This window comes from Lemur catta, chromosome 2 (genome assembly GCF_020740605.2).
Source record: "Lemur catta isolate mLemCat1 chromosome 2, mLemCat1.pri, whole genome shotgun sequence".
NCBI classification, from domain to species: Eukaryota; Metazoa; Chordata; class Mammalia; order Primates; family Lemuridae; genus Lemur; species Lemur catta.
In genome coordinates this window covers 94,983,914-95,011,384 of record NC_059129.1, presented here as the reverse complement: position 1 = coordinate 95,011,384, position 27,471 = coordinate 94,983,914, and the positions used below count along the sequence as shown (strand labels likewise).

Sequence of the window (27,471 nt, the reverse complement as noted above, 5' to 3'; positions counted from 1 at the left end):
CTCAAACTCCTGGGCTCAAGTGATCTTTCTGCCTCAGCCTCCCGAGTAGCTAAGGCTACAAGTATGCACCATGGTGCCCAGCTAATTTTTCTGTTTTTAGTAGAGATGGGTCTCACTCTTCCTCAGGCTGGTCTCGAACTCCTAAGCTCAAACAGACCTCCTGCCTCGGCCTCCCAGAGTGCTAGGATTACTAAGCCACCACGCCCAAACAGAAGAGTATTTTTATAGCCTTTTCAGGATATTCTTCTTTGATTCTACACCAAAACTTAACAAGGAGTATTTTTGGAAGGCTAGTTGCAGTGTGAAATCTGAAACCACATCAATGAACTTTTCATACCTTTAATACTCTAAGTCTGGCTAGGCAAAAAATGATGGTGGCTAGACTAGGGTAGTATGGGTGAGGTTGATGAGAATTGGTTGGATCCTGAATATTTTTCTAAGGAGAACTAACAGAATCTGCTGATGGATTGGACAAGGGTTTTTAGAGAAAGTGAAGAATCAAAGATGATTTCAAGGCTTTTCTCCAGAGTAGGAAGGATGGAGCTGCCATTTACTGGGAGATGATTGTGAAAGGAAAAGGTTTTGGTGGGGAAAGAATACCTAAAGGATTGAGATTATGAGAAATTTTGGTTTTCTACATTATACCTTTTTTGAATATTTCTGTAATACAAAACAATTCTTAAAACTGTCAAAAGACATAAGATGTTTTTAAGGGTGGAGTAAGTTAGACTCTGAAGGTATGTATACAAGTATGTACATTATGGCATTACTTGCACAATAAAGGTTTGGAAATAACCTAAGTATCTTTCAGGTTATAGAGCACTGTAAAATGTTACAATTCCATTTATGAATTCTATCTATGTACAATGTCTATAAATGTAAACATATACCTAGAGAGAAGTTCCAGAATAGTGTCCATCAAAAGAGTAACAGTACCCCCATCTCTGGGTGGCAGAATCTGTGGTGATTTTTATGCTTTCTTCTTCCTTATGCTTTTTCTAAAGTATTTAAATGTTTTAAAATGAGCTTCTAACATGTTTATTATTAAAAAATGACAATTTTGGCCGGGCGCGATGGCTCGTGCCTGTAATCTTAGCACTCTGGGAGGCCGAGGAGGGCGGATCGTTTGAGCTCAGGAGTTCAAGACCAGCCTGAGCAACAGCGAGACCTCATCTCAACTAAAAATAGAAAGAAATTAGCCAAACAACTAAAATATATACAAAAAAATTAGCCGGGCATGGTGGTGCATGCCTGTAGTCCCAGCTACTCGGGAGGCTGAGGCAGAAGGATCACCTGAGCCCAGGAGTTTGAGGTTGCTGTGAGCTAGGCTGACGCCACGGCACTCTACCCTGGGGAACAGAGTGAGACTCTGTCTCAAAAAAAAAAAAAAAAAAAAAAAATGACAATTTTATTATTATTTTTTTTTTTTTTTATTTCAGCTCATCATGGGGGTACATAAGTTCAGGTCATATACATTGTCCTTGTCCTGCCCATCCCCCCAAGTCAGAGTCCCAAGCGCGTCCGTTCTCATTCTCCAGACAGTGCACCTGGCACTCATCATGTATTCATACCTCGATCCTTTTTAAAAATAGAAATGTTTTATAAAATAGAGTAATAAGCTCAAGCTATCAGAAATTAGAAGGGAAGTAAGGCTATCATAAACACATAAATTTTTTTGATACCCTTTTGTAACTAACACATGGTTTACTTCTCTAGGAGGATGATTTGCCACTCCTTATTAGTCACACTTCACAAACTTCAGGTTAAAGGTCCTAAAGTTTTAGCTGTGGCCCTGGATACTCATTTGTGCTTCCTCTACCTTTTTTTTCCTTCTCAAACACTGACTTGTTAATGAACTCTGGAGTCAGAAAGGGTTGGAAAGAAGTTGTGAGAAGAATTAAGTTTTTGTACTTAAAAATAATGTTGATAATGCATTATAATTTTTACATGTATATAACATGATCAACTCACCGTTTTTCAGCACTCAGTCAATAATGATCCCATAGCTGTATAATAATATGAATAAGAAATTTCTAAAGGAGTCTGTTTCTAAATTTAATACAAGGGAAAAGGACTCAGGTACTTTTACCTTCTATTAGATATTTTTATACACAGTTTCTTGGGAGGATATTTATTTTTTTTAATATTTTTGATCCTTATAAATTACATCTAAAGAGAAATAATTTTCTCTTGAATTATAAAAGTAGTATACTTCATTGTGTATAATTTGGAAAAGCAACGTACTAACATTAAAGTCATTCATAGTAATTACATATTCACCAACATGAGTATTAGGCTTTTTTCTTTTTTTCAGTGAATTTTTAAATTTTTTTAATTCAAACCTTGAAATAATTTCAAACTCATAAAAGTTTGTAAAATCCATATGCCTTTTTCCCAGCTTCCCCTAATGTTAACATCTTACCTCAGTATTGATCCAATCCTATTAAGTAATCTACAGACCTCATTCAAATTTTGTCAATACAGATTTTATCCCACTAATGTCCTTTCTCTGTTTTAGGACCCAATGCAGGATCCCACATTTCATTTAGTTGTCATATCTCCTTAGTCTCCTTGTCTTTCTTGGCACTTTTGAAGAGTTCTACTGGCCATTTATTTTGCAGAGTTGTCTCACAGTTTGGATTTACCTGATGTTTCCACACAATTATAGTCAAGTTACATGTTTTGGCAAGAATACCACACCAGTGATGGTTTGCCCTCTTAGTGTATCATATTAGGAGGCTTACGACATAGATGCATGGCATTGTTGGCAATGTTAACTTTATATACTTAAAGGGTGTCTACCAACCTTCTTCACTATAAAGTTACCTTTTTTTCTTTTGTAATTAATAAGTACCTTGTGGGGAGATACTTTGAGATTATGTAAATATCCTGTTTCTTGTCATACTTTCCTACATTATTTTCACCATCCATTGGTAATATTTGCCAGGAACAATTATTACTATTGTGATTTTCTGTTTCCATCATTCCTAGAATTTGTACTGTAAGGAAGAACTTTCCCTTTTCCCTCATTTATTTACTTGATTCAGTTATTTATTTCTATAAGTGTAGATTGATGGATGTTTGTTATATTCTATTAGGTAAAATGCGTTTCTCTCATTTATTTTGCTTCCCAAATTTTCCCAGAGTCAACCATTGAAAGCCTCTCAAACTAGTAACTGTATCCCTTTGACATACCCCCCTGTTTTTTGAACACTCCCTTGCATTCTGGCATCTTATACTTTCCCTGCCCCAGCCCTGGAATTAGCCATTTTTTAAAAAGATCCCTGGTTCCTTTTATTAGAAAATGGTTTTAGAGACTACAGTCTGGGTGCTTGCTGTACTCCATTGCTACTTGGGTGTCTTTGCTTCTTGGCCCTCTCAATGGACAAAGCAAGAATATAAATATGTACACAAAGACATCTCTATCTATTTGTATATCTGTGTGTGTGAGTGTATATATATAAAAACATCGATATTTATCACTCTCATACCTCCAATTTCAATCTAACACCAAACGGTTTGTCTTAGTCTTTCTCTCTTTTTTAATTTATAACTCTTTTTTCCACCTGTGAGATACCAAGCTTTCATTAATAAAAATATATTTATTTAGATCCTCAATCCTAGAGTACTCAGGATGTAGTTTTAAAATTACTAACCCTGCCAGGCGTGGTGGCTCACGCCTATAATCCTAGCACTCTGGGAGGCCGAGGCGGGTGGATTGCCCAAGGTCAGGAGTTCAGACCAGCCTGAGCAGGAGCGAGACCCTGTCTCTACTAAAAATAGAAAGAAATTAGCTGGCCAACTAAAATATATATAGAAAAAATTAGCCGGGCATGGTGGCGCATGCCTGTAGTCCCAGCTACTCGGGAGGCTGAGGATTGCTTAAGCCCAGGAGTTTGAGGTTGCTGTGAGCTAGATTGACGCCAGGGCACTCACTCTAGCCAGGGCAACAAAGTGACACTCTGTCTCAAAAAAAAAAAAAAATTACTAACCCTTACTCTGGCAAAAAGCAAATTTACTAACTACAGTACAATAGTTGTATATAGTTCTTTTTTGTGTTTGGAGGCTTTCTTTGTACATTTACACTTGCACTCTCACTTTTTTGTTTTATAAATTTTTATAATGTTATATAACCTTTATACTTTAATAATTTGTAGTATTAAATATTATTATTTAAGCATAATTTCTAATGGCTGCACGATATTCCTCCATATGAAATGTCATAATTTATTTAGTGAGTTCTCTGTTAGTAGACATTTATATGTGCAATTTTCCCCTATTATAAATTATAAGCATTAGTTTTGACCATCTTAAATGTTTAACTTAGCTTTTTAGAAGCCACCTGAAAGTAAACTTAGTCGTAAAGAGATGACAACCGGCTTCACATTCTAAATCCTCTCATTCCTGCAGTTTCTTTGCATGATCATGATAAAAGTAAACAAGCCAAGAAGAGGAAAAAATTAGAGTTGCCAATGGAAAACGTGGAGAGAAAATCGGGAGTTGATAAAATTTTCTATGACTGATTGGCAGTTCTAATTTAGTACCTTGTTGTTTTCATTTGATACACTGGTACTATTGGCCTTAGCAAGCATTGGTTCAAGCAGTTTTCCAAGCTGCATCTCTGCTGGCTGATAGAAAATTATACTACTGCTGTCATGGGACATGAGCTTGATCTTGTGGTCTTTGGATAGGAATCAGTGCCACCAGCTCTGACTATAAATTCTCCTGCCGTTTTAGTATAAGGCCTTAAGCAAGTCATTTAACCCTTGGTAGCTAAGTAAAAATAACACCTTACAACAGTTGGACATTAGCTAATGTTTATAAAGTAAACAAGAATTTGAGGACTCAAGGTTAGGTCTGTCTTAATATCCTCATTCTTAGTAGTTCTTTTATTTCCCTGCTTTATCATAGTAATTTATTCTCTTTATGTTATAGAAGCATACCTTTTATTTGAGCCATCATTTAAATTATGAAAACTCTGTAGTCTTGACTACCCATGTTCTGGGCAATCTTTCACAAGAAAAAAACATATTAATAATTGTAATAGAAGTATAACTCCTGGCTTGAAGTCAGAATCTACAATACAGCCTACTTTACTTCTCCTATCTCATTTCAAATTATGAGTCAAGGACATTTGTGTCATTTTTTGGTTCGAGTTGTTTTTGTCATGGTTCCTTTTAATATTTTACTGTTACTGGCATTTCCATTTCTACGCTCCCCAAGAAAAGTAAAAATTACTATACATATCTCAATTTTTAAAATCTGCTTAGATTGTTCTAATTTGTAAATTATATAATTTTGGAATTGATTATCCTTGCCCTTTTCCTTTGAAATCCTCTTCTTGGTCATGTTAACTGGTAAAATGTATTTGTAAAATGCGATAAATGATGTGATAGCCTTTCTGTGCTAAATGTACCAAAGAAAAGCTTTATGTTAGCTGTTAATGGGAAAATTACAAATAAGAAGTATCAAAAATTAAAGTGATTTGCCTAAATTTTCCAAATTTGATGACAAAACTAGAACTGATGATAAATGTCTGGTGTTTTGAGTAGCTCTCTGCCTCATTTTTTTATCATGGAACAAAAAAATTAGTGTTCAGAGAAGTTAAATAACTTTGTTGAAGATGATTTGTTGAGGCAGTCTGTGCTGAAACCAAATAGAGATTCCAGGACTTTTTTTTGTTTTATTTATTTGTTTGTTTGTTTATATTGTTCTTATACTTTTTTTCCTGTGGATGTTTGTAGAGAAGTAATTCTAGGACTTTAATTCTTGCTCATATATCTCTGACCCTTTCTAAGAAGTACCATAAGTCTGAAAGTTAAAAATCATCTCTTCATTTAAATGAGAAAAATCTAAATACAACACTTAAGCCAAATAGTATAAGAATGCATGTTTATATGGTAGTCACTCCCACTACCTCCTATATGGTATTTACATCAAAACTTCCGTGTAAGTGAGCTTTCAGATGTTTTATGTAAAAAGAAAAACCATGGCTTACAGAGCCAACTCAGTGAGCTGAGAACCAGAGGGCTGTGTGATTCAAAGTTTAATTGTGCTGTGGATTTACTGAATTAATTTGGGAAGTTTTTTTCGGAAGCAGTAGAGGCCAAATTTGTCCTTCAGCTAATGTTATCAAACCTGTGGCCTACATTTTAATAGATCAAAACATCTGTGTCCATTTTAAGATTTATTTTAAAGGACTTTAGCAACAACATCGTTAAAGGCTATGAAAAAATTATAGTAATATATAATAGGAGAACACACACACGCACACACATACACATACAGAAATGTGACAGTGTGCACTGATTAGAAAGATCTCTAGAAACCTATGCTTCCAAGTTTAAATTGGAATTAATGTATATTAAATACCAAATTCTACCAGAATATTTGGAGAACTACATGTCATCCCTGTACCTCCTACCTCCTACCAAAAGAAAAAAAAAATCACTATTTAATGATAACTCATAGGGCTTTCTTAGTACCAGGATTGCTTTGCATTGTATTAACCCATTTCCTGTAATAGTCTAGTGAAGCAGTGCTACTGGTATCCTCACTTTACAGATGAAGACTAAGTAACTTTCCCAATATCACTTCAGAAAGCAAAAACAGCCTTCAGCCACAGGATGGACATATTATAAAAGTGTATTTCACTGGGTTCCTTTGTCATATAAAGATGGATTTAAAAATTGTACCCATGATCTAGTGAAAATTTGTTTTAAAATGTGAGAACTTCACAGGAATTTCTGCATTTTTTTTTAACCAAGAATTCCCACTAGGCCATGAATAATATTTTTTAATTAATCCCTTGTTTTCAATGTATACTCTAATCACCTCCCTTTAATTACTCTAGTTCCCTTTTCAACAGTCTGCCTATAATTACTTTAACCAGTTTCTAAGAGGGACTTGTTAATATGATTTAATATTTGTAACTCCTTTATTATATCACTGTACAGTGTCCAGTTGATATGGTGTTTGCCTTTTTTGTATCAACTGCTTATGATCCTTCTCAAGTTTTTATATTATGCTACATAGGCCAATGAATTAATCATGTGTTTCCACACATTCTCCCCATAATTGAAAATAATGGGAGAAAGACCAGAGAACTAATCCATAGGAGGAAGGAAGAATGTCATCAGAATTATAAGATAACCCTATAATAAAAAGCATATGCACACAAGTATAATCTCTGCATAGCTTTGTTCATAAACACACACATAAACACATTTTATGTTCCTCTCTCATTTTAAGGTTCTTGGCTTCTTTAACTCCTAATTACCACCACTACTTAAAGGCTCCTCGGATGCAGCCTTTGTCCATCCACTAGTCCTTTTTAAAAAACTTCAGACTTCTAGAAGTGATAAGAAACCTCAGAGATTCCTTGCCCCAAGATTTGGAGCTACCAACTCCTCAAAAAGATGGCAGACATCTCCTGTTTACTATTGAGGAAGAATGCAAAGATCTGTCTTCTGCATACCAAGGCACATGTTAATATAGATTGAATTCATGTTCTAATGAATGCCCTAATGGAAGTAGGCAAAGGTAAACCAGGGCAGCTACCTTGAAAATATTGTGGGTGATTCAGTGCCAGAAAGGAGCTATGTTTTGGTGGATAAGTTTCCATTGTTTCATATATTCTTGAGTCTAACTTTAATATAGGAGCTCTCGTTTTACATTATTTCCCTTAATGTCCAAGTCTTTTTGAACTATTGAATTTCCAGCCTTTCTTCTCCTTCACATGTGAGATATGTATTAATAGCTCATATGACTCAAATTAATGTCAAATATTCTAATAGCCTTTATCAGTTGCTAGCCAAAAAAAATGACTTTAATCAAGTGCATAGAGAAAGGAAAAAAATACATGAATTGGATTGGTATACTTTCCTCCGTTCAAAAACCTTCTTAAATTTGCAAAAACAAATATTTACAAGATTATTGGTGAGGTTGTTGTTTAGCCGAAACTTCAAAACAATAACTTGACCTCTTTATCTCAGTAACAACTTATGATAAACTAAATATACATTACATTTCATATAACTAATATTATATTTTTCCTATAACCCATAGCTATTCTGAAAACACATTTTAAAAGCATATTAATGGATAAGTTTAAGGTGTGTGTAGACTTATGTATATACATATTAGAGTCTAAGAATAGGAAAGAATAGGATAAGAGAAGCAAAAGAAGATTTAATGATATGGGAATTTTTCATTTTTCATTAAAAATTATTTTAGCTGAAAGATACTATGACTATAAGCTGGGTCTATATTTCCATTATCAACTGATTCCCATTTGTAGTAGATTAAAAAACATGTAAATATTTGATGATGCCAGGAGTTAGAACTGCCGTGGATCAAGACTAAAGTAACCTTTTGAGAAGTATTTACCTATGAGTGCACTAAGCGCAGGCTCACTGAGTTGGCAATATGTTGAAGACTGTCAGTGTCATTTAAACAAACCAGTTTTAGAATTGCAGAGTCAAATACAGTTAGTGAAAATAGTTCCAGTTGTTGCTGAGCTTAACAAAAGAAGTTTGGTCAAATCCTTAATCCAATACTTGTAAGAAATGTTTTAACATAGAAATGGTAGAGACAATCTTCTGTGTATTCTTAGTAGAATCTTTTCAAATTTTTAAATGCTTATGAATAGTCCAGATGCAAGGTTATGTTTAAAAAAAAAAGACAAGATTATCTTTAAGTAGACAGTACAGCACAATAACCTTCAGAAAGCGTCTTCAAATCATTTTGAGAAAAAGATGGGTGGATTATAAGTAAAAAACATACCTATTTTTATGGGTATATTTCCAGGAATATTAATACTATGAGCATACAGTTTGAGGCTTTGGTATCATCCAAAGTATACTGGAAATTTACTAATACTATAATGTCATTGATTGTTAACATGACTTGGGCGCAATGCTTGGCATATAGTAGATCTTAGTGATATCATGTGAATGAGATAAATATTCCACTGTTTCTTTCTTGTTCTTTCATAGGAAAAGATTGAAAAGAGAGATCTATTATGTGTGCATTCTCACAACTTTTTAAAGATTTTCTGCAAAATATGAATTATCTACCAACAAATATAGTGTATTTATTGTGAAACTTAGTGTGACCCTATCAGATTCATACAGATCACAGTGAAGTCTAATTCAGGCACTTTTCCTGGCCAGAATTCCAGAAGCTCATCTTGCCATAGAAACCTGACAATGTTTTATTAGTGGATGACTGTTTAAAAACAAATAATTCTAAATGAACTTAATCCTGAATGATAATTCTTATTCTTCCAAATGCAAAGATCCACACAATGGTGGAGAAACATAATCCTAGATGGTTAAAGGTACATTTAGCTGCACAGTAGAAGGCCCAAAACACCACCTAAAATGAAGCACCATTCCCCACTAGGGAAGCAGTACAGAGCTGATGCATTTAGCATTTCCAAAACTAACACAAATGTGTGGATTTTGAGGTGTTAAACACCTTTACTTACTCTTGTGGATTTATAGGCAATCTTCAAGGACTATAATATAATTTGGAAGGCTATTTCCCCCTGGGTGACTTTACCTGTAAGCTTTTGTATGACAATTTGGTGATGGTTTATTGATGATATGATGCTATTATGAAGAATCCTCCTACCCCCTGCTCTTCTCCTCATACCCACATAACAACCCTTTTCCCGGTTGGGGCTATAGGAAATGAGTAATGCTTAACCCATTTGTGTGATCAATTCACTTAAGCAGCTACTGTGAAATGTTAATCACAACTTTAATTTGTACTGCATTAGCATTTTGATTAACTTGTAGGCTTGCTAGCGCACTTGAAGCGCTTTTACTCATAGTTACAGCTCGGAAATGACTTTTTGATTAATTAAGTTTGTTAGACAGCAGCTGAGCTTCCTGAATGCTAACCTTCTGGGGGTAAAAGTTCAGGAGAAAGTTACTATGAACAACTGTTGCTATTGAAAAAGATTCTTATAAATGTACTTACAGTGTTTTAATTATTGACAAAATATTGTATCATTACTTGCAGCTGACCTGAGCCTTTAAAGCCTTTCTGTCAGGAAGCTTTTTTTAGGTTTTCCTATCATCGTAAAACTTCTGGGAGCTCTTGAACTAAATAGTACATTTTCTAGCAGATGTCTAACAACTAATGTTGTAACAACCTGCCTAGGATGAATTTCCATAGTTTTCTTTTAATAAAGAAAAGTTACAAAGGTAGTACAGAGAGTTCCCATATACCTCAAACCTATTTTTCATCTAGTATTAACATCTTACATAGTAAGGTATATTTGTCACAATTAATAAACAAATATTGACACAATTATTAACTAAAGTCCATATTTATTCAGAATTCTTTAATTTTAACCTAATGTCCTTTTTCTTTTTTTATTGATATATAATACTTATAATATTTGGGGGGCATATGTGATATTTTGATACATGTATACAATGTGTAATGATTCCTAATGTCCTTTTTCCATTCTAGAATCACATTCAGGATATCACATTAAATGTAGTCATCATGTCTTGTTAGACTTCTCTTGGCTGTGATAGTTTCTTAGACTTTCCTTGTTTTTGATGATCTTTCCTTAGTGTTTTGCATTCTCATGATATTCCAGAAATAACAACTTGCTTTTTATAAATTAATGCAATTTTGTTCTCATTCTGGACTAAATAAATCTCTCTTTTAAACTCTGATAACAATGTATTATCTTTATGTCATTTAATTTAGACAGAAGCAGCAGCATTGTCTAGCATTTCAACGTTTGTCATGATCTTTTCTTGTGTTTGTCAAAACTTTTATAATATCGCTAGATACATTAAGATGATATCAAAAGATACGGGGAAAAGAAGAAAAGGGTCCTTAAAGAGAAGGAAAAGGGACAAAGGGAGGAGGAAGAGAAGGGGCAAATCTAAAGAATACTAAGACGGGAAGAGAGACGCCAGAGCATCATCTGTCAAGCTCTGTACGTAGACCCTACAGCCAGATTTAAGGATTAAAGTGACAGATTCTTTAACCTAAGTTTAGATTTTAGGGGAAATTTTTAAATAATGAGCCTTAGATCTTATTATCCACCTTTTAACCTACCTCTTTAAGTACATTTAATGATGTAATTTGTCTTTTAGTGGCCTAGGTCAGTGATTCTGTTTCCTTGCCATAAAGTCGACTTAATTTCATCACAGTGTTCAATGTTCCCCTTTTACCGTTGGATTATTTAGATCCAGAATTCAGTTGTGTTTCAAAAGATAAATGCCTAAAGTATTAAAATGTAGTTATAGCCAAATAACTATAACTACAACTAACTATAGCTACTAACTTTAAAGTTAAAATTAACTTTAAAATTTTAGGTTTTCAAAAATTGTTTTTATAAAATTTACTCACAGAGACAATAATCAATTATATACATGATAATTTTGCCTGGATATTTTTCTGCTATATAGGGAAAAGAGGACATATGTAAGCCACCTCAAATTCTTTTTTGAAACAAGAGGGTATGTGTAAGTCAGCAGAGATAATGGGATATAGTGTAACGAGCACAGATATGAAATTAGAAAACCAAGATCAAGCCTTAACTCCACTTTTTTATCAGCGTGATTACGTAGTCACAGAATTTCTGTGAGCTTAAGCTTCTCTATCTGTGAAAAGGGGGCAGTACTAATGCCTGCCTCATAGTTGGTATTGTTAGGGATTAAACACAAACTATTGGTGAAAGGGTTTTACAATCTATGTACTACTATACAAATATTTTCATCATACCATATTGCATAATCTTTACACAGTCTGACTTTATATAATTCACTGTTTGGGGCTTTTCACAATAATTGTGTGAGATTTACTTTACTTGGTGTGAAATATAGAGAGATACGTTGTCAAGCTTAAAATGTTGTCCTTTAAAAGTATAATCTGCAATTGCAGAAGAAGAAATATATCTGTAGATTTGGATAAATCTGTCCTTTGCAGAAATAGTTATACCACTGTGAAAATGTGTTGAATTTAAATACTAAGATCAAGCCTGATATGCTTAAGAAGTTCTTGAAACTGATTTAAAATAAATGTTGAGGACACGAGGTGTATCCAAGTCACAAAGCATGCCTTCGGCTTCAGGAGCCTCAGATCTTTAAAAATTTCCTTCTAGAGATTATCCATTTTCCAACCTCTCTTTGTTTGGGGGGCTTTCTTTTTGTTTTTTGTTGCTGGTTTGCTTTTACTCTATATAAAGCCAAATACTTTAGAAGTTCTGGAGTTTTACATATAAGAAGGAGGTCTAGATGTGTGCGGTATGGGTCTTCTTTTGGTTTTTGTATGTCTCTTTCTCTCTCTCAGCCCTTATCCTTCTCTCCTTCTTTCCTTCCTTTGTCCTTCCCTCTCTTGCTCTCTTACTCAGATAAAGGCAGACACACACCACCATCACTTCAACATTCACCTTTGAAACTCCGGAATCGTCTGATTCTTTTTACTTCCCCAACAATAAGAGTTGTCCTCCTCAGATGTCCTCAAACACTTCTTTGTTCTCAGACTCCTGCATCTTCTATCCATGTTGCATTTTACTTTCAATATCCATAAGATTTCTCTTTCAACTATCTTCCAAGCTCTAGATCTCTTTTCCTACTTCCTCAAACACCAGTTCATAGTCTTCAGCTGTCCATCTTCAGCTGCATCATGGTGGCTTCAACAGATGGCCTTTTTAACATCACAGTCATGTGTGTCCCACACTCCCACTCTATGTCCAAACCACATTAACCATTAACTCCATGATATCACTTTCTGAGCCTCCTCTCCGACCACAGCATCTTCATTAGTCTTGACTGAACATTTCTGTTATTATGATCTATAGTCTCTTATCTTTTTCCTGATCCCTCAGTTTAGTCCTCAGTCACCCTATATGACTCCCCTTGCCACCCAACCCAGCACTGGCCATTTTAACAATAATGTCACTAGTACCCTAAATTCTCTTACCTCCCTGGGTAACTATCAACATGTAAGTCTCTGCTTTCACACTCAGATTACTCATTGTTGCTGGAAACAATCACAGAATACTGCTGACTGTTTCTACTACAGAGTCATGCTGTTGAATCTCACAGCTGCTCTAGTTTTTGCTCACATCATTAATTCTGCCCAATACTTATTCCAAACCTTTCTGTGCTCCTTTATGGTACTTTCTCCCAACAAGAGACATCACCTCCAATTTACAGAGGTGATTGAGACCCTCTAAGATGCATGCTATCAATTTCCCTTCTCTTTACCTCAGAGCTTCTCTCTCTTCATTGACTTTCTGTAAGGTCTTCAGAGACCAGCAGAAGCCCCCGTTTTCTGTGAGGTCTTGCTCACACACCCTGGCCACAGAAACCTCATCTTCCTCTGACCCCAGGAGGGTCTTTTCTCTGTACAGCTTATTTTGTGCTTAGTATATGTTTTCCCTGACCTCAAGGATATTACAGTCCACTAAACTTTATAAAAACAAATAGTCATATAGTTTTAGTATATTGACATTTTATTGCTGAGAAAATAAAGCTTATGGAAAATAAAAGCCTTAAAAAGCACCTAATCAGACTCCTTGAATTTTCAGATAAGGAAAATGAATACCAGTGGTTAAGTGATTTGTTTGCCCAAGGTCCTATAGTTAATTTAGAGGCATAAGACTCTGAAATCTCAGGCTAAGTCTCTTTCTAGTATACCACACTATCATCAAACCAGTATAAATTGTCTGTGAATTATACCGCTGATGACACTTCATCCAAACTTATTATTTGCTTTAAACATTCTACTTGTCAGAAACCTTCTCAAAGTCTCATTTTATCTAGAATACACTTTCCTCATAGAATCTTTATTTCTAATTCAAGACCCCATTCAAATTCTACACACCTTCTTCATCATCCCGAACGTCATAGGCAGTGTACAATATTGGTTAAAGCAAGTCCTTGGGAGTCAGGCTCCCTAGAATGTGAGTGCCAGCTCTACCCATTTACCAGAGTATACAGCCTTAGACATGTTTCTTTGCCTGTCTGTGCCACAGTGTCTTCATCTGTAAAATGGGTTTAAATTCAATAACTTACATAAAATGGTTAGCAGAGTGTTTAACAAATAGTAGATGCTTAACAAACATCCATTCTAATCACAAGTATTTCAGCAGTGCCCTTGAGAGTACCCTAGCTGCCCTCCCCCACCTCTCCAGATCTCATCTGCAGGTAATCCCCACTCTGCTATTCCTACCAAGGCTGCTCATTCTACTTTGGCTGCCCACTTTGTGCCCAGGATTTCTTAGTCTACAGTTCTAGCCCATACTCTCCCTTGGGAGCCCATTTTCACCTGAACTTCTCCCCTGGCTTCATAGTAGCACCTCAGTTAAATTGTGTTCAAAACTAAACTGATCACTTCCTCTCGAGTCCACCTCTCTTCAGTAAATGACAGCTGCACTGTTTTTGTTAATTTTGATAGGAGTTTAGTTTTAGTTTAATTTTAAAAGTAAATACAGTGCTAGAAATCACATTTCCATTCTGCCATGGCTGGAGATGACAAAGCACGTGGAATCAAAAATGAATGGAAATTGATTCCAACTTAGCAGGAGAAAGTCTCATGCACAGGGTCAGCCCCCATCCGTTTTTCCCCTACATTCAGAATCATCTTAGCTTTGTCTAGTAGGTAGTGTGCCAAGTAGAAATTGAATAAGAGATAAAGGGGTATTAAATATTTACCTAATGTTAATGCTAAGCTGCTGAAGAATGTCATGGGTTACTTCTTCATGGTGTACTAAAACAATCTGTTGCTGTTGAGTATTAGATCTCTGTAAAGAACTTTGAGGTGACTTGGGAAACTCTACCATGGTCTCCAGCTATTACCAAAGCCAGCCTCCTGCTCTGAGGAGGAACATATACCTATTAGTCCTTATCTGCCAGGAAAGCTGCAATAGGACACAGGGAGCCCATCCTAGGCTCAGTCATATACAGATGTGTCAGTGCAAGCTATACCAGGACACTCAAGCCCATTTACATAGACCATCCCTTGGCTTTTCCCTCTGTCAGGTATGGGCCTCTAAACAGTAACACGGGCTTGCCCACTCAAACTGAGAACCAGGCCCACATCCTCCAGTTTGGCCTGAGGATCTGTGTTTGGCCTAGTCCCCTGGCTTTCTTGTATAGTAGTCTCTCCTTATCCACAGGGGATACATTCTAAGACCTCCAGTGGATGCCTGAAACCACAGATAGTACCAAACCCAATTGCCATCAATCAGAACACATTTCTGTTCATGTCTTCCACCCACAAATTTATGCCTTCTCCATCTTAACTAAGCACATATCAAGCACTGTGGCTGGAACTTTTACAGTTCGAGGTACAACAGCAAAACTAGCACAGATAATTACCATTGTGTTATAATTGCCTACAGTATTCAGTACAGTAACATGCTGTACAGGTCTTTTTCATTCTTCACAATTTTACTGACACATGATTCCTTCTTATCATAAGTCTTAGCAATCTCAGCATATGATTTTTTTTTCCTTAAGTCAATAACCTTCACCTTTTCACTTAAAAGAAGTACTTTATAGATTTTCTTGGGCATATCTGAATTGTCAGCATCACTACTCTTGTCCTTTTAGGGCCACTATTAAGTAAAATAAAGGTCTTGGAACATATTACTCACAGGTAAGGAGAGACTACTGTATGTTTATTTAGCATCAAAAGTTTGAGTTGCCGGGCGCGGTGGCTCACGCCTGTAATCCTAGCACTCTGGGAGGCCGAGGCGGGTGGATCGCTCGAGGTCAGGAGTTCAAGACCAGCCTGAGCAAGAGCGAGACCCCATCTCTACTAAAAATAGAAAGAAATGATCTGGCCAACTAAAATATATAGAGAGAAAAAATTAGCCAGGCATGGTGGTGCATGCCTGTAGTCCCAGCTACCCGGGAGGCTGAGGCAGTAGGATCGCTTAAGCCCAGGAGTTTGAGGTTGCTGTGAGCTAGGCTGATGCCACGGCACTCACTCTAGCTAGGGCAACAAAGCGAGACTCTGTCTCAAAAAAAAAAAAAAAAAAAAAAAAGTTTGAGTTATTTCTCCTATACTGTACTGTCTTGGTAGTTGTACAATAACTTAGAGTGTTGTTATAGTTATTATAATTAGATTTCTACCTATAATCTTTAACAAAACAACTATTTCTTGAGTACACTGTAGTAAGGCTGGAGTTACAAAGAATAATTCCAGATTATCGCTGACAAAGAGCCTGTACTTTAAAGGACAGATGTGTAAACAAAGAAACACAATAGGATGATGGTGGGGTGTGTCCAGAGCAGCAGAAGCATAGGAAAAGTATAGTCAGGCATGGCTTAACAATGGGGACATGTTCTGAGAAATGTGTTGTTAGGCGATTTCATCATCGTATGAGCGCCATACTTACACAACCTAGATGGTATAGCCTACTACCCACCAAGACTATGTGGTATTGCCTGTTGCTCCTAGACTATAAGCCTGTACAGCAGGTTACTGTACTGAATACTGTGGGCAATTGTAACACATTTGTGAGTATTTGTATATCTAAACATATCTAAACATAGAAAAGCTACAGTAAAAATATGGTATTATAATCCCATGGGACCACTGTCATATATGCAGTTCATTGTAGACCAAAACATCATTATGTGGCATATGACTGTACATCTAACAGAGTCAGGGAGGCTTCACTGTAAGAAGTAGCCTTTGAGCTAAACTTGAAGAATGAATAGGAATTTTCTAGATGGACGAAGTAGAAGGAATGGTATTTTGGGGGTAGAGGGGAAGAAGAAAAGAGAACATTAAGAGCAAGGGTAAATGTGCGAAATATCAGTAGTTTTTGTATTTCTCTACTAAGAGTATAAGAGGGGAAGGTGGCCAGAGTGAAAAGCAAGTAGCAGGAAGAATATAAGTGGATTTTCCTAGGTTTATAAACATGTACATTCATACATGTATACACGTTCATATACAAATATATCTATTATACCAACAACATTCAGTGTTTATGATGTATATCTAGCAAGTTAATGGGTGCTAAAGACCAATTTGACCATTTCATCACATTGATCATAATATCCAGAAACTTTGATCCGTCTCCGTGTAATGTATCTAAAAAGATATAGATTGGTTTGGCCAGATGTGTTTTAAACTATTTTATTTTTCATAAATTAGAAAACATATAATAGGAAATTCAAAGCTTAAAAGGAAAATGTGTCTCGGTCAATAGTACTAAGTAGTATGGCATATTATTAATAACTTTTCTAATATAATGTACTTAAAAATTATTTCTCAAAATCCATTAATAGATTTTGTGCAATATTTTATAAATATTTTACTGTCCATGAGATATTTACTATTAAAGTATCATTTTAAACATTTTTTAGGTACATCTAATTTCTCTTACCTTCACCTCTTCATTTCCCAAAATAAGAGAGCATAGTCCTAAAACTGTATAAAATACCTGCCTAAGATCATGATATTAAATTATGTGTCTTTAAGTCAGCATTCTCCAGAATCTAATTTAATTGAAATAGCTTTGCCTGTGTAAACATTGCCTTTGTTTAAATAAGATTTCACTGTTTAGTTTTGCCTTAAGCAAATGCAGCCTTTTGTTTGTCCATAAAACATTAGATTAAATGTATAGACTAATATGAATAGCTTCTCATCATCTCACATGTATCACTGGCAGTTGCCCCCTTTGCTAGTGTGTGGTGTATTACTGTCATTGAAAACCAGGGCTCTATCTTTAGCCTACTCTTTGGGGAAAATAATTTTTTGGCAAGAAAACCTATCTCCTTACCATTATTGATTGATTTTAAATTTGAAAGACTTCTTGAGATTTACTCTTTAAATGCAGCCACTAATGTTCTTTTTTTTTTTTCTTTTTTTTTTTTTGAGGCAGAGTCTCACTCTGTTCCCCGGGGTAGAGTGCCGTGGCATCAGCCTAGCTCACAGCAACCTCAAGCTCCTGAGCTCAAGCAATCCTCCTGGCTTAGCCTCCCGAGTAGCTGGGACTACAGGCATGTGCCACCATGCCCGGCCAATTTTTTCTATATATATTTTTAGCTGTCCATATAATTTCTTTCTATTTTTAGTAGAGATGGGGTCTTGCTCTTGCTCAGGCTGGTCGTGAACTCCCGAACTCAAACAATCCACCTGCCTCGGCCTCTCAGAGTGCTAGGATTACAGGCGTGAGCCACCGCGCCCGGCCAGCCACTAATATTCTTGATATAGTGAATTATATAAGTATTTTCTCTCATATACTACATTGACTTATCTTTGTTTTATTACTATCAGTATTATCTAGCTATCTTTGCTACCCTATAAAAGCTTAGTATTTGGCCCTTTGTTACAAAATAACATACAATAAATGCTATGGGAGGTTCAGTTTGTTCCCTCTTATCCTATTGTAGTTTATTTTGTGGTTTCTATCTTGATGAATAGTAATTTAGAGATGGAATCTCTGGTTGCTCTGTTTTTTGTTAAAGCTAACATCAGAATCCCGGTGGAGAGGGCAGTACCATGATATTCTTGTCATATGTGCATTTTCCCTATTCAGGCAATGCTGGATGTGGCTGCAAACCAGGGCTGGCTGGTGACTGCCCTGAATATTACCAATCTGGTTCAAATGGTGATCCAGGGTCGGTGGTTAAAAGACTCTTCTCTTCTTACAGTGCCAAACATAGAACACCACCATCTTCACCTTTTCAGGTAATTGTTTTAATTTTTTATGTAATTGTTTTGTTTTAACTTCCAAAAAAAATTTATATGTGTGATCACTGGAACTTCCTATAATGCCTAGAATATTGATTATGTATAGTGAAATGCCCCTATTTCCCAGAGGGAGTTAAGGCCTAGTGATGTAACATTGTTACTTTGAATTTGATCATCAGTCCCAAGCTAACCACAATTCATTTTAACCTGCTCCTATCTAAATTGTTTTCCATTTGCAGTATTGGATACATTTCTATTTGAACTGCATTTATTCCTTTACAATATCAGCCTTCATTTAAGAAGACATTAGTAAAGTGCTTTGTGATTTAAAGCAAAATAAATGACTAATAAGATTTGAGGGATTTTAAATCAATTGTCAAAAGTAAATTGTACATCTGTAAAATGTCCAAAACTGAGTAGTTATATATACTAGGAGCTCAAGCTATAACCTGTACTTAGAAGAAGAGTTTATATAACATCAAACTATTTAACCCATAAGTCTCATGTACATGGCTGCAAATATTTTCACAGGGAAAAGAACAGTACATAATATTATACAAGCAATGTTGGCAGTGTTTAAATGAAAATGTTTCTTTCACACCAGTGTTTCACACCAGTTGAGAGATACTTTGTAGCCAAAATGTTGGTTCACAGTCACATAGACAAGCAAAATAGTCTGGCTAAAGCTTGCCATCACGTACCCTGTACCCCTTGTCAGCTGGATAGGGAGTAGCAGTCATTTAAGGCATCTAGACACAGACACCAACAGGAACCTCAGGCACACGTGGGGTCCCCTGAAGAACGTTCCTCAATTTGATTCAAATGTACTGGGTTCCAGGGCACTTGTTTCGATGGTGCTTGAGTCTCTACCATGGGGTGTCCCTGGAAATTAAAAGACACATCTGAGAGTGAGCCACACCAACAGCAGGTGGTATGGGGAGAAAGGCTGATACCTCATGTGTATCTGCAGCTCAGTTTCAGAAATTCTTCCAATATGGTACTAAAAGTTATGGGAGCAGAGTTTCAGCAGTAAAGAAGGAACATTAAGGTGCTACCCCACACCCCACACAGCACGCAGGTCTGTTATGGAAGCTTCTTGGGGCCCAGGAGATTTGATCCAGTTTTTCTGTTGCCCATAAGAGTGTTATATTAATATAATTTCATTTATATTTTTCTTCTTGCTATAAGATTTAGATGGCTTATGTTTCTGGGATCTGGTACTACTTACACTGTAAATGTCAAAGATTCCAAAATGTGCTATTAATTTTATGTTCCCAACAATTTATAATTTAAATCTATATTCAAGCATTATATTAGAGACATTGCCTGTATCCATTAAAAATGTCAGGGCCCCAGATCAGTACTTTATCCAAACAGAAGCATTACTTCACGTTAGTGCCTTCCTATAGAAAGACACCCAGTGTCTGTGAACCCTAAGTATTTATGGAGCTCAAAAGCAATGTGCACATTTTATGCAGTGATAGCATAAAATCGGTTGGTATTTTAGAGAATCCTGGCTGATTTTTAAAACTTACCATAATGGCCTTTAAAAAGTTATATCTAAATTTTTTTTTAAATACTACTCTAATTAAATAAACCACCATTGTCAAAAAATCTTGTTTGTTCTGTGAAAGAATTATTTGGTTGGTGTTGATATTATTTCCTAGGAAATGGAAGCCCATTATAAAGGGCCCGCATGCTAGGTGTCGAACTTCTATTGAGTGCCTTCCTGAACTAATCCATGCCTGTGGAGGGAAAGACCATGTATTCAGCTCCATGGTAGAAAATGAGCTACATGCTACAAAAACAAAACAGGTAAGGCCATCTCTTAAGTGTTTTGAAGGCTTCCCTACTCTCTTTGGTAAGTTGTACCAAGGATTTTCTAACTTAGAGCATGGGTTATGGAGCCAGGCTCACCTGGGTTTAAATTCAGTCTGGGCCATATACTAGCCATGGTTGTGTACATGAAAACGTTATATCTTTCTCATGATATAATCTTCACAAGACTTACTCTGTCTCATGAAGATTAAACAAAATATTATGTATACTACTTTTTATGGTTCTTGACATAGAATAAGAATTCAATAAATGATACTAAAAACAATGACAGTAATGGTAATTAATAATAATATTGGCACTATTAGAAGTTGTTTCAGTATAATGCTATTGAGCTGGCTGTGAAAGGCCACGTGTAGCTTGTCCGTCACTGGGCTACATGGCCCGGGAGCCCTGTACTCCCTCTCTTCAGGGTAGTTTTTCTTTTCTTTGTTGAGTATATTTTCATACAATTCCCTCAATTATTTGTTTATTCCCCCCTTTTATTTTAATTTATGGTTCCTAGGTTCTAAAGTATTCTTTCAAATACACTCCTCATTTGTGAACCATATAACTTACATAGAAAACTAAATGTGTGTTGTGAAATACAATATGGGTCATATCTGTAATCTTTGGGAAGGCCAAAAATATGAATGAATGATGCCAGAAATATTTGGCTATCTAGACCTTTAAGTATTAAGCAATTTTACCCTAAACATGTCAAAGTAAACGTTCAGGATTTATAACATAATTAACATATTGACTTGCAAATGCAGGTATTAAAGAAACTTCTAAACCATGGTTCTTTTTTTTTCCAAGTAGAACTTATTTTTGAGCAAGACTTGGAAAAAGTATAACAGGCATTAACATCTGATTGACTGTTCAGTTTCTGTTGAACCCAAAATTGGCACAAAAAACTATTTAAATATTCATAATAAATGCCTACCTTTCTAACTAAATTACCATCAAAATTATGAATAAAAACAATGTATTTAAATCAAAACAAGGCTCCTGTTAGCAACAACAGATTTCTAACATAACATACATTGATTCTAAGCCAAGTTTTAGATGTGATGAAAAATTAGAACATTGTTATAATTAGTTCAGGGAGAACTCAGAAGTAAACTTACTTAATTTATTTGCATAAATTGCCATTCTGTTATCTTTAAAACCAAATGCAAATTGGCTCTGTCTGATATGATGATGGTTATTTGGCTCAAAAGTGCTTCAATTTGCAGAGCAATCTGGTGTCGGCTCTGCAGTGAGGCGATCCCAGGTAACATACAAATCCTGAATTATTCCAGAAATTAGTATGTTTAAAGCATCAATTTAAGTGCTAATTGCAGTAGTAATGAGAAAAAGCAGTATGACTGTGAGATTTGCATCTTCTACCCCATCAGTATGCCTGGAACGGCTGCTGACTGGCAGAGGATTTGGCTGCTAATTAAATAATTGTATGCATGGCAGTGCTCTTGCCTGATTCAATAGATGAAGATTAATCCTCAGATAAATATGTTTGGCTGGTATTGAAATGTCTTAGCAGTTTCTTTAAAAATAGCTCATACTTTATATACATAAATATATATACATACATACACATATACCTAATAAATATGTGTACACATTATAGGTAAAAAATAATAATATTCAGTCCTATAAAAAGATTACATATATATGAAAGCCAGATATGACTTTGGGGGGCTTTGTAAAGTAAAATCCCAATGAGTTGCTAATAACAGAAAATATTGGCAACTAATTTAATGGTGCAAGTAAAGAAACATATAAAGTGTTGCTTCGTGTGGTAAATATTGTTACTTGTGTTGTCTCACAAAGTTATTAATAAATGTTTTACAGAAATTGTGTATTTAAGTGTCCCCTTGACTACTTCTCCATGCTGGCCAGTCTTAGATGAATCAGGTGTTACAGTTTCTATACTCAGTGACTATTGGTTCTAGCAGGAGATAGACTATCATTTGTATTTGAAGTACATTTCTGTGGCTTGGCTATTTCAAAATCTAGTTCCAGACATAATTTCAGATTAATAAGACAAGTTATAGGATTGGAGTTGAATTGAAAATTTGCATTGAATTTACATTTTTTTTTAATTCCTAAGGGGTAGTTTGGTTCATCAGGGCTACTTCATTTCAATTAAGTATACTCAGCAGCACTAACATCTTAGCAAATGAAATCAAAGCCTATAAGGAAATCTATACTATATATTAAAAGACTAAAAAGAAAACCAAAATTAAAGTACTAATGTACTTTTAAAAACTAACTGAGAAGATAACAACTGATAAAACAGCCAATGTATTAAGAAGTTTTCTTAACTGATAGTGATATTGCCACATAATTGAGTATATCAGAAAAAGGTGACCTCAAGTTTATTTTATTAAATCCTTTCCATGGACCTAGGAATTTATTCATTCATTCAACATTGGTGAGCACTTACTATTTGAATACTGACTTCTCACAAATATCTTTCAATTTAAAGAGCAAGAACAAAATTGGTAAAATATTTTATACTCTTTTAATTTGTCATTTTAATTGGTATTCTCAATATAATAATGCCAAAAAATACATATTTGTTTCTAGAAGGAACTCTAGATTTATAGGATTCCTTATCCATATAGAAATGTTTTCCTTTCAGAATAAATGGAATAAATTTAGAATATGGACAAAAAATTGTACAATACATGGTCAGTGGATGATGCTGACATTAAAAGATGCATATAAAATTTTTTTGGTTGCCTTTATATCCCCAAGTAATGCTCTCCACCTTAGAAGTCACATAAATGTTAGGATAGTTGCTTCTCTAAAACAAACCAGTTCAACAACAAACATTTCTAAACTCACTGATTTTTTATATAGTCAATAACCACTCAGTATCAGGAGAGATTTATAATAAAGGGATCACAAGTTTAGATAACAATAAACACTCTCTTAGTGGTTTTTACAAGAACTTTAAAATGACTAAAAGTACACTATTTCTACACATACACACATGCATACATTTACATACAAGTATAAGAAAAATGAGGAAAATCTGAACAAAATCAGTGGATTATGTCAACGTCAATGTCCTGGTTGTAACATCATACTATATTTGTGAAAAATGCTACCATTGCAGGAAACCGAGTAAATGGTGCACAGGATCTCTCATATTATTTCCTATAACTGCATCGAATCCAGAATTAATCTCAAAGTAAAATGTTGATTTTTCTAAAAACATGCTATTATATCTTAGTTGATCACTGTATTTCATGTTAACTATTCCTTTATTATTTTTCCTTTCTTTTTTTTTAGGCATGGAATTTCTTATCTCGCTTGCCAATGATAAATGTTGGCATAAGTGTTAAAGGCTCGTGGGATGACTTAGTTGAAGGACATAATGAACTCTCTGTCTCAACTCTAACTGCAGACAAGCGAGATGACAACAAATGGATCAAATTGCATGCTGATCAAGAGTATGTGCTTGAAGTCAGCCTGCAGAGAGTCCACTTTGGGTACCACAAGGTATAGTATTTGGTTTCCATTCTCAAATATTTCACACCAAATACCAGCATGCGCCGCCACACATATCTTTTATATGACTAATGTGTCCGTGTCATTCATGAATCCTGCTTTCTCAACTGGCCTTAAGCAGCAAGAGTCAGTCTTTGAAATTAATCAGTTCTCCTCATGTGCCATTTTTCAGCCCCAGAATATCCACCTTACATGAAGAATATATTGCCTAGAGTACTGTTCTCAAAGTATGGCCTACAGACAGTCCAGCACAATTTCCTGGAGTGCCTTTTTTTAAAATGCAGATTCCCTGGCCCCACTCCACACTGACTGAATCAGGACCCTAAGGGGAGGGATCTCAAAATCTATACTCTTGCGCCACGCCCCCAAATGATTATTAAGGACATTGAAGTTTTGCCTTAGAGGCACTTTGGTATACAGGAGCCACACGGGGCTAGATATAGATGAGACTGAAGCTTTATCACTTAGCTGTATGAATTTGAATAAGACTCTTAGCTTTTCTGAGCCTCAGTTGCCCAATCTGCCTGCTTCCTTCACTATAATGCGTAAGAGAGAGCTTTGTCAATGTTCATATAGGCCAAAAATGTACAGTATTTTTATTTTGTATTATTATGCTCTTTTCTGTTGCTTCTGATACCAGAATTAATTAGCTAGTCCTCTAAGAATGTTAGTACCCAGCATGTGGGCAGATTGGTTTTCAGTACCATAATAATTGAAATAAGAAAGAATTTATATTTTTTTAGCCCAGTGGATTCAGGGTATTCCTATATCTAGAATAAGCCCTCAGGGGTGAGGCTTTAGTTCCTTGGTATTGTCCCCTCTGTTTTCACACACAAAATGGTCAGTAACTTTCTACCGTTACGATGTCCTTTCAGTATTGTGCTTTCAAGTCCCACCTCGTTTGATTTCCAGTTCTAAAAACCAGTCAGGATAAATATGAACTGATTGGCCTCTGGCATTTCAGAGGCTTCACTGTGAGCATTTTTCAGATGGCTTAATGTATCTCAACTTACAAAAACATAGTAGTAATTTCATAAAGCAATAATCGTAATCATAAAAATAATCATTGTAAAGATAAAATCATGGGGAAAAACTAAAATTTATTTACCTTAATATTCTACTTAAAAATTAGATTTAATCATGCTAGAAAAACTCTAATTTTTGTTTCTAAATGCTGTAAAAAAATATATTATTCTCTGACCCCTCTTTTAAAATGCCGTAAGTGAAACATCTGTCTCTAGAATACTGAGTGAAGTCTGATTGAGAGTATGTCATTATTAGTACATGTCATTATTAGTATATTTTATGCCATAAAGTCATTTTCTTAAGAAATCACTAGAATAATCTTTATTTTATAAAAATCAATCTAAAATAAAGACTTTAAGTACTATTATGTTTATATCTAATCTTGATTTATGGTGATTAACATACTTTACAAATTGCTTGACTTAAAATTTGCCATTTCTCAAGAGAAAGGACTTTTTAATATTACCATATTATAATTTGTGCTTTTTTATGTGAGTGTTATTCTTGAATGGGCAAAAGTGTTTCTTTGACATAGTGCTCATTATCTTAAGGTCCAGAGTCTAGCCTTGATTGGCTTTATTTGTTTGTTTTCCTAAGTATGAGTTCCTTGTGAATAAGGCTTTGGAAGATTTAGTTAACATGGTTATATCTCAATTTGCTCATCTGCAAGTAGTGTACTAGTATTAATTGTAGGAATGACATGAGAATTTACTAATTTGATGTCAAAATCCAGAGCTTTTTATTCTAACTGAGCCAAATATTCTGGTAGTTACAGCCACAAAGTAGTGTGTATAATGTGCTCTGGGAACGCTGAAGAAAAGTAGGTAATAAATAGCATATTAAAGACACCAAACCATAATAGAAGCAAATTAAAAACATCCCAGGTAGATATGCTGAACAGTGTAGATTTATGCCCTTCAAGTAAGACAACATGGCCTTTTAACCACAACTAAGTGATATAGAAAGTCTAAACATTATTCATATTTTTTCTTTTTTTTCTGGTTTACAGGGAAAGCAAGAGAGCTGTGCAGTTACCCCTCGATTTCCCAAATCAAAAGATGAAGGGTGGTTTTTGATATTAGGAGAAGTGGATAAGAGAGAACTTATTGCTCTGAAAAGAGTAGGATATGTTCGAAATCAGCATGTTGCTTCTCTTTCTTTTTATACCCCTGAAATACCTGGCAGGTAAGCTGAATCTCACCACCAAAGTTCCGAAAGAATTAAATATGACTGTGATTAGAAAGGTGGTTTTACATTTTTGTTCTATTTTTATATTTTAGGTATATCTACACACTGTATTTCATGAGTGACTGCTACCTTGGCCTGGACCAGCAGTATGACATTTATCTCAATGTCACGCAAGCGAACATTTCTACCCAGGTCGACACAGAGACCTCTGATGCCTTGACTGACCTGGCAATAAAGTAACCTGACCCAAACAACCCTTTGAAAGAAGTGGTTAAGAAACCTGGCTGTTCAGTCATGTAGACAGTCAAATTACTTGATGTTTGCCTTGACGGAATCAACTTCTAACCTCAGGACATCCAGGAAGTTGGCAGTGGCTGCAGTATTGACTCCAGCAATATGAAGTTAGCTGCAGTGGCCTTTTAATAAATGTTGCCTTTTATAATGTTGTTTTAATGGATTTCTTGATATGAAAAATGAATAAGCATGTAGGATAATCTTTAAATTTGTGTATATTTGAGATGATATTTAGGAGTTATCAAATTTCACATCTCACAATATCTGTTTACATGAATATTGACTTCTTTTTTTAAAGGAAAACTACATCGAGGCAATGCAGTGTTAGGGTTTGTTCTAACAGATTTTTAGCTGCAGCATAAAATATGTAGTATAAATCTGTAAAGGAATACACAATGTGTCTTGTTAGCAAAATTTGTACTTTGATCACATGTCAAAGTAGTTTCAAGAATTTCTTATGGTCATAATGTTAATAATATATGATGTAAAATTATATTATGGAGCCTAATGATGATAGCAAAGAAAACAGAATATATTGATCGTAGAAAATGTAGGTACTGTAAACTGGTATAAATATATAGAGTGCCACTTCAAGACAAGTTGACTCAATTTTTTGTCCTGCTTCCTTCCCTTTATATCCTCTCTTGCTCTTTGCTTTCTCTTCTGCTTCAAGACTTTACTTTCATTCTCTTTCTGATATATTTATTTACACAAGGAGAGAAGTACAATCTAATCATGTCGTAACAAGTACAGACCACGTAGTGCAATCCTTTGTCCTTATGCTCTCCAGGACAGCTCTGAGACAATCTTTGACGCCTACAGGTGGTTTTCACCTGTGATGAAGGAAATTTCTCTATCTCCAAACAAATTCCATCTTAAAAATACTTTTTCAAACTAAAAATTTGTCAGAATTCAATGTCCATATAATATACCTTC

The 27,471-nt window shown here is 35.2% G+C and overlaps 1 protein-coding gene across 4 annotated transcripts in view; it reads left to right on the top strand.

The window, feature by feature from the left end:
• ASCC3 (activating signal cointegrator 1 complex subunit 3) overlaps positions 1-27,134 on the top strand; it is a 307,070-nt gene extending 279,936 nt beyond the window's left edge. For all 4 annotated transcript variants that reach the window (XM_045544081.1, XM_045544080.1, XM_045544082.1 and 1 more), the window contains 5 exons: positions 18,536-18,687; positions 20,358-20,505; positions 23,809-24,018; positions 26,063-26,238; positions 26,334-27,134. In XM_045544081.1, coding sequence (XP_045400037.1) covers positions 18,536-18,687; positions 20,358-20,505; positions 23,809-24,018; positions 26,063-26,238; positions 26,334-26,481 — 834 coding nt within the window. In that variant the 3' untranslated portion in view covers positions 26,482-27,134. The remainder of the gene's footprint in view (positions 1-18,535; positions 18,688-20,357; positions 20,506-23,808; positions 24,019-26,062; positions 26,239-26,333) is intronic.
• The last annotated feature ends 337 nt before the right edge of the window (positions 27,135-27,471 follow it).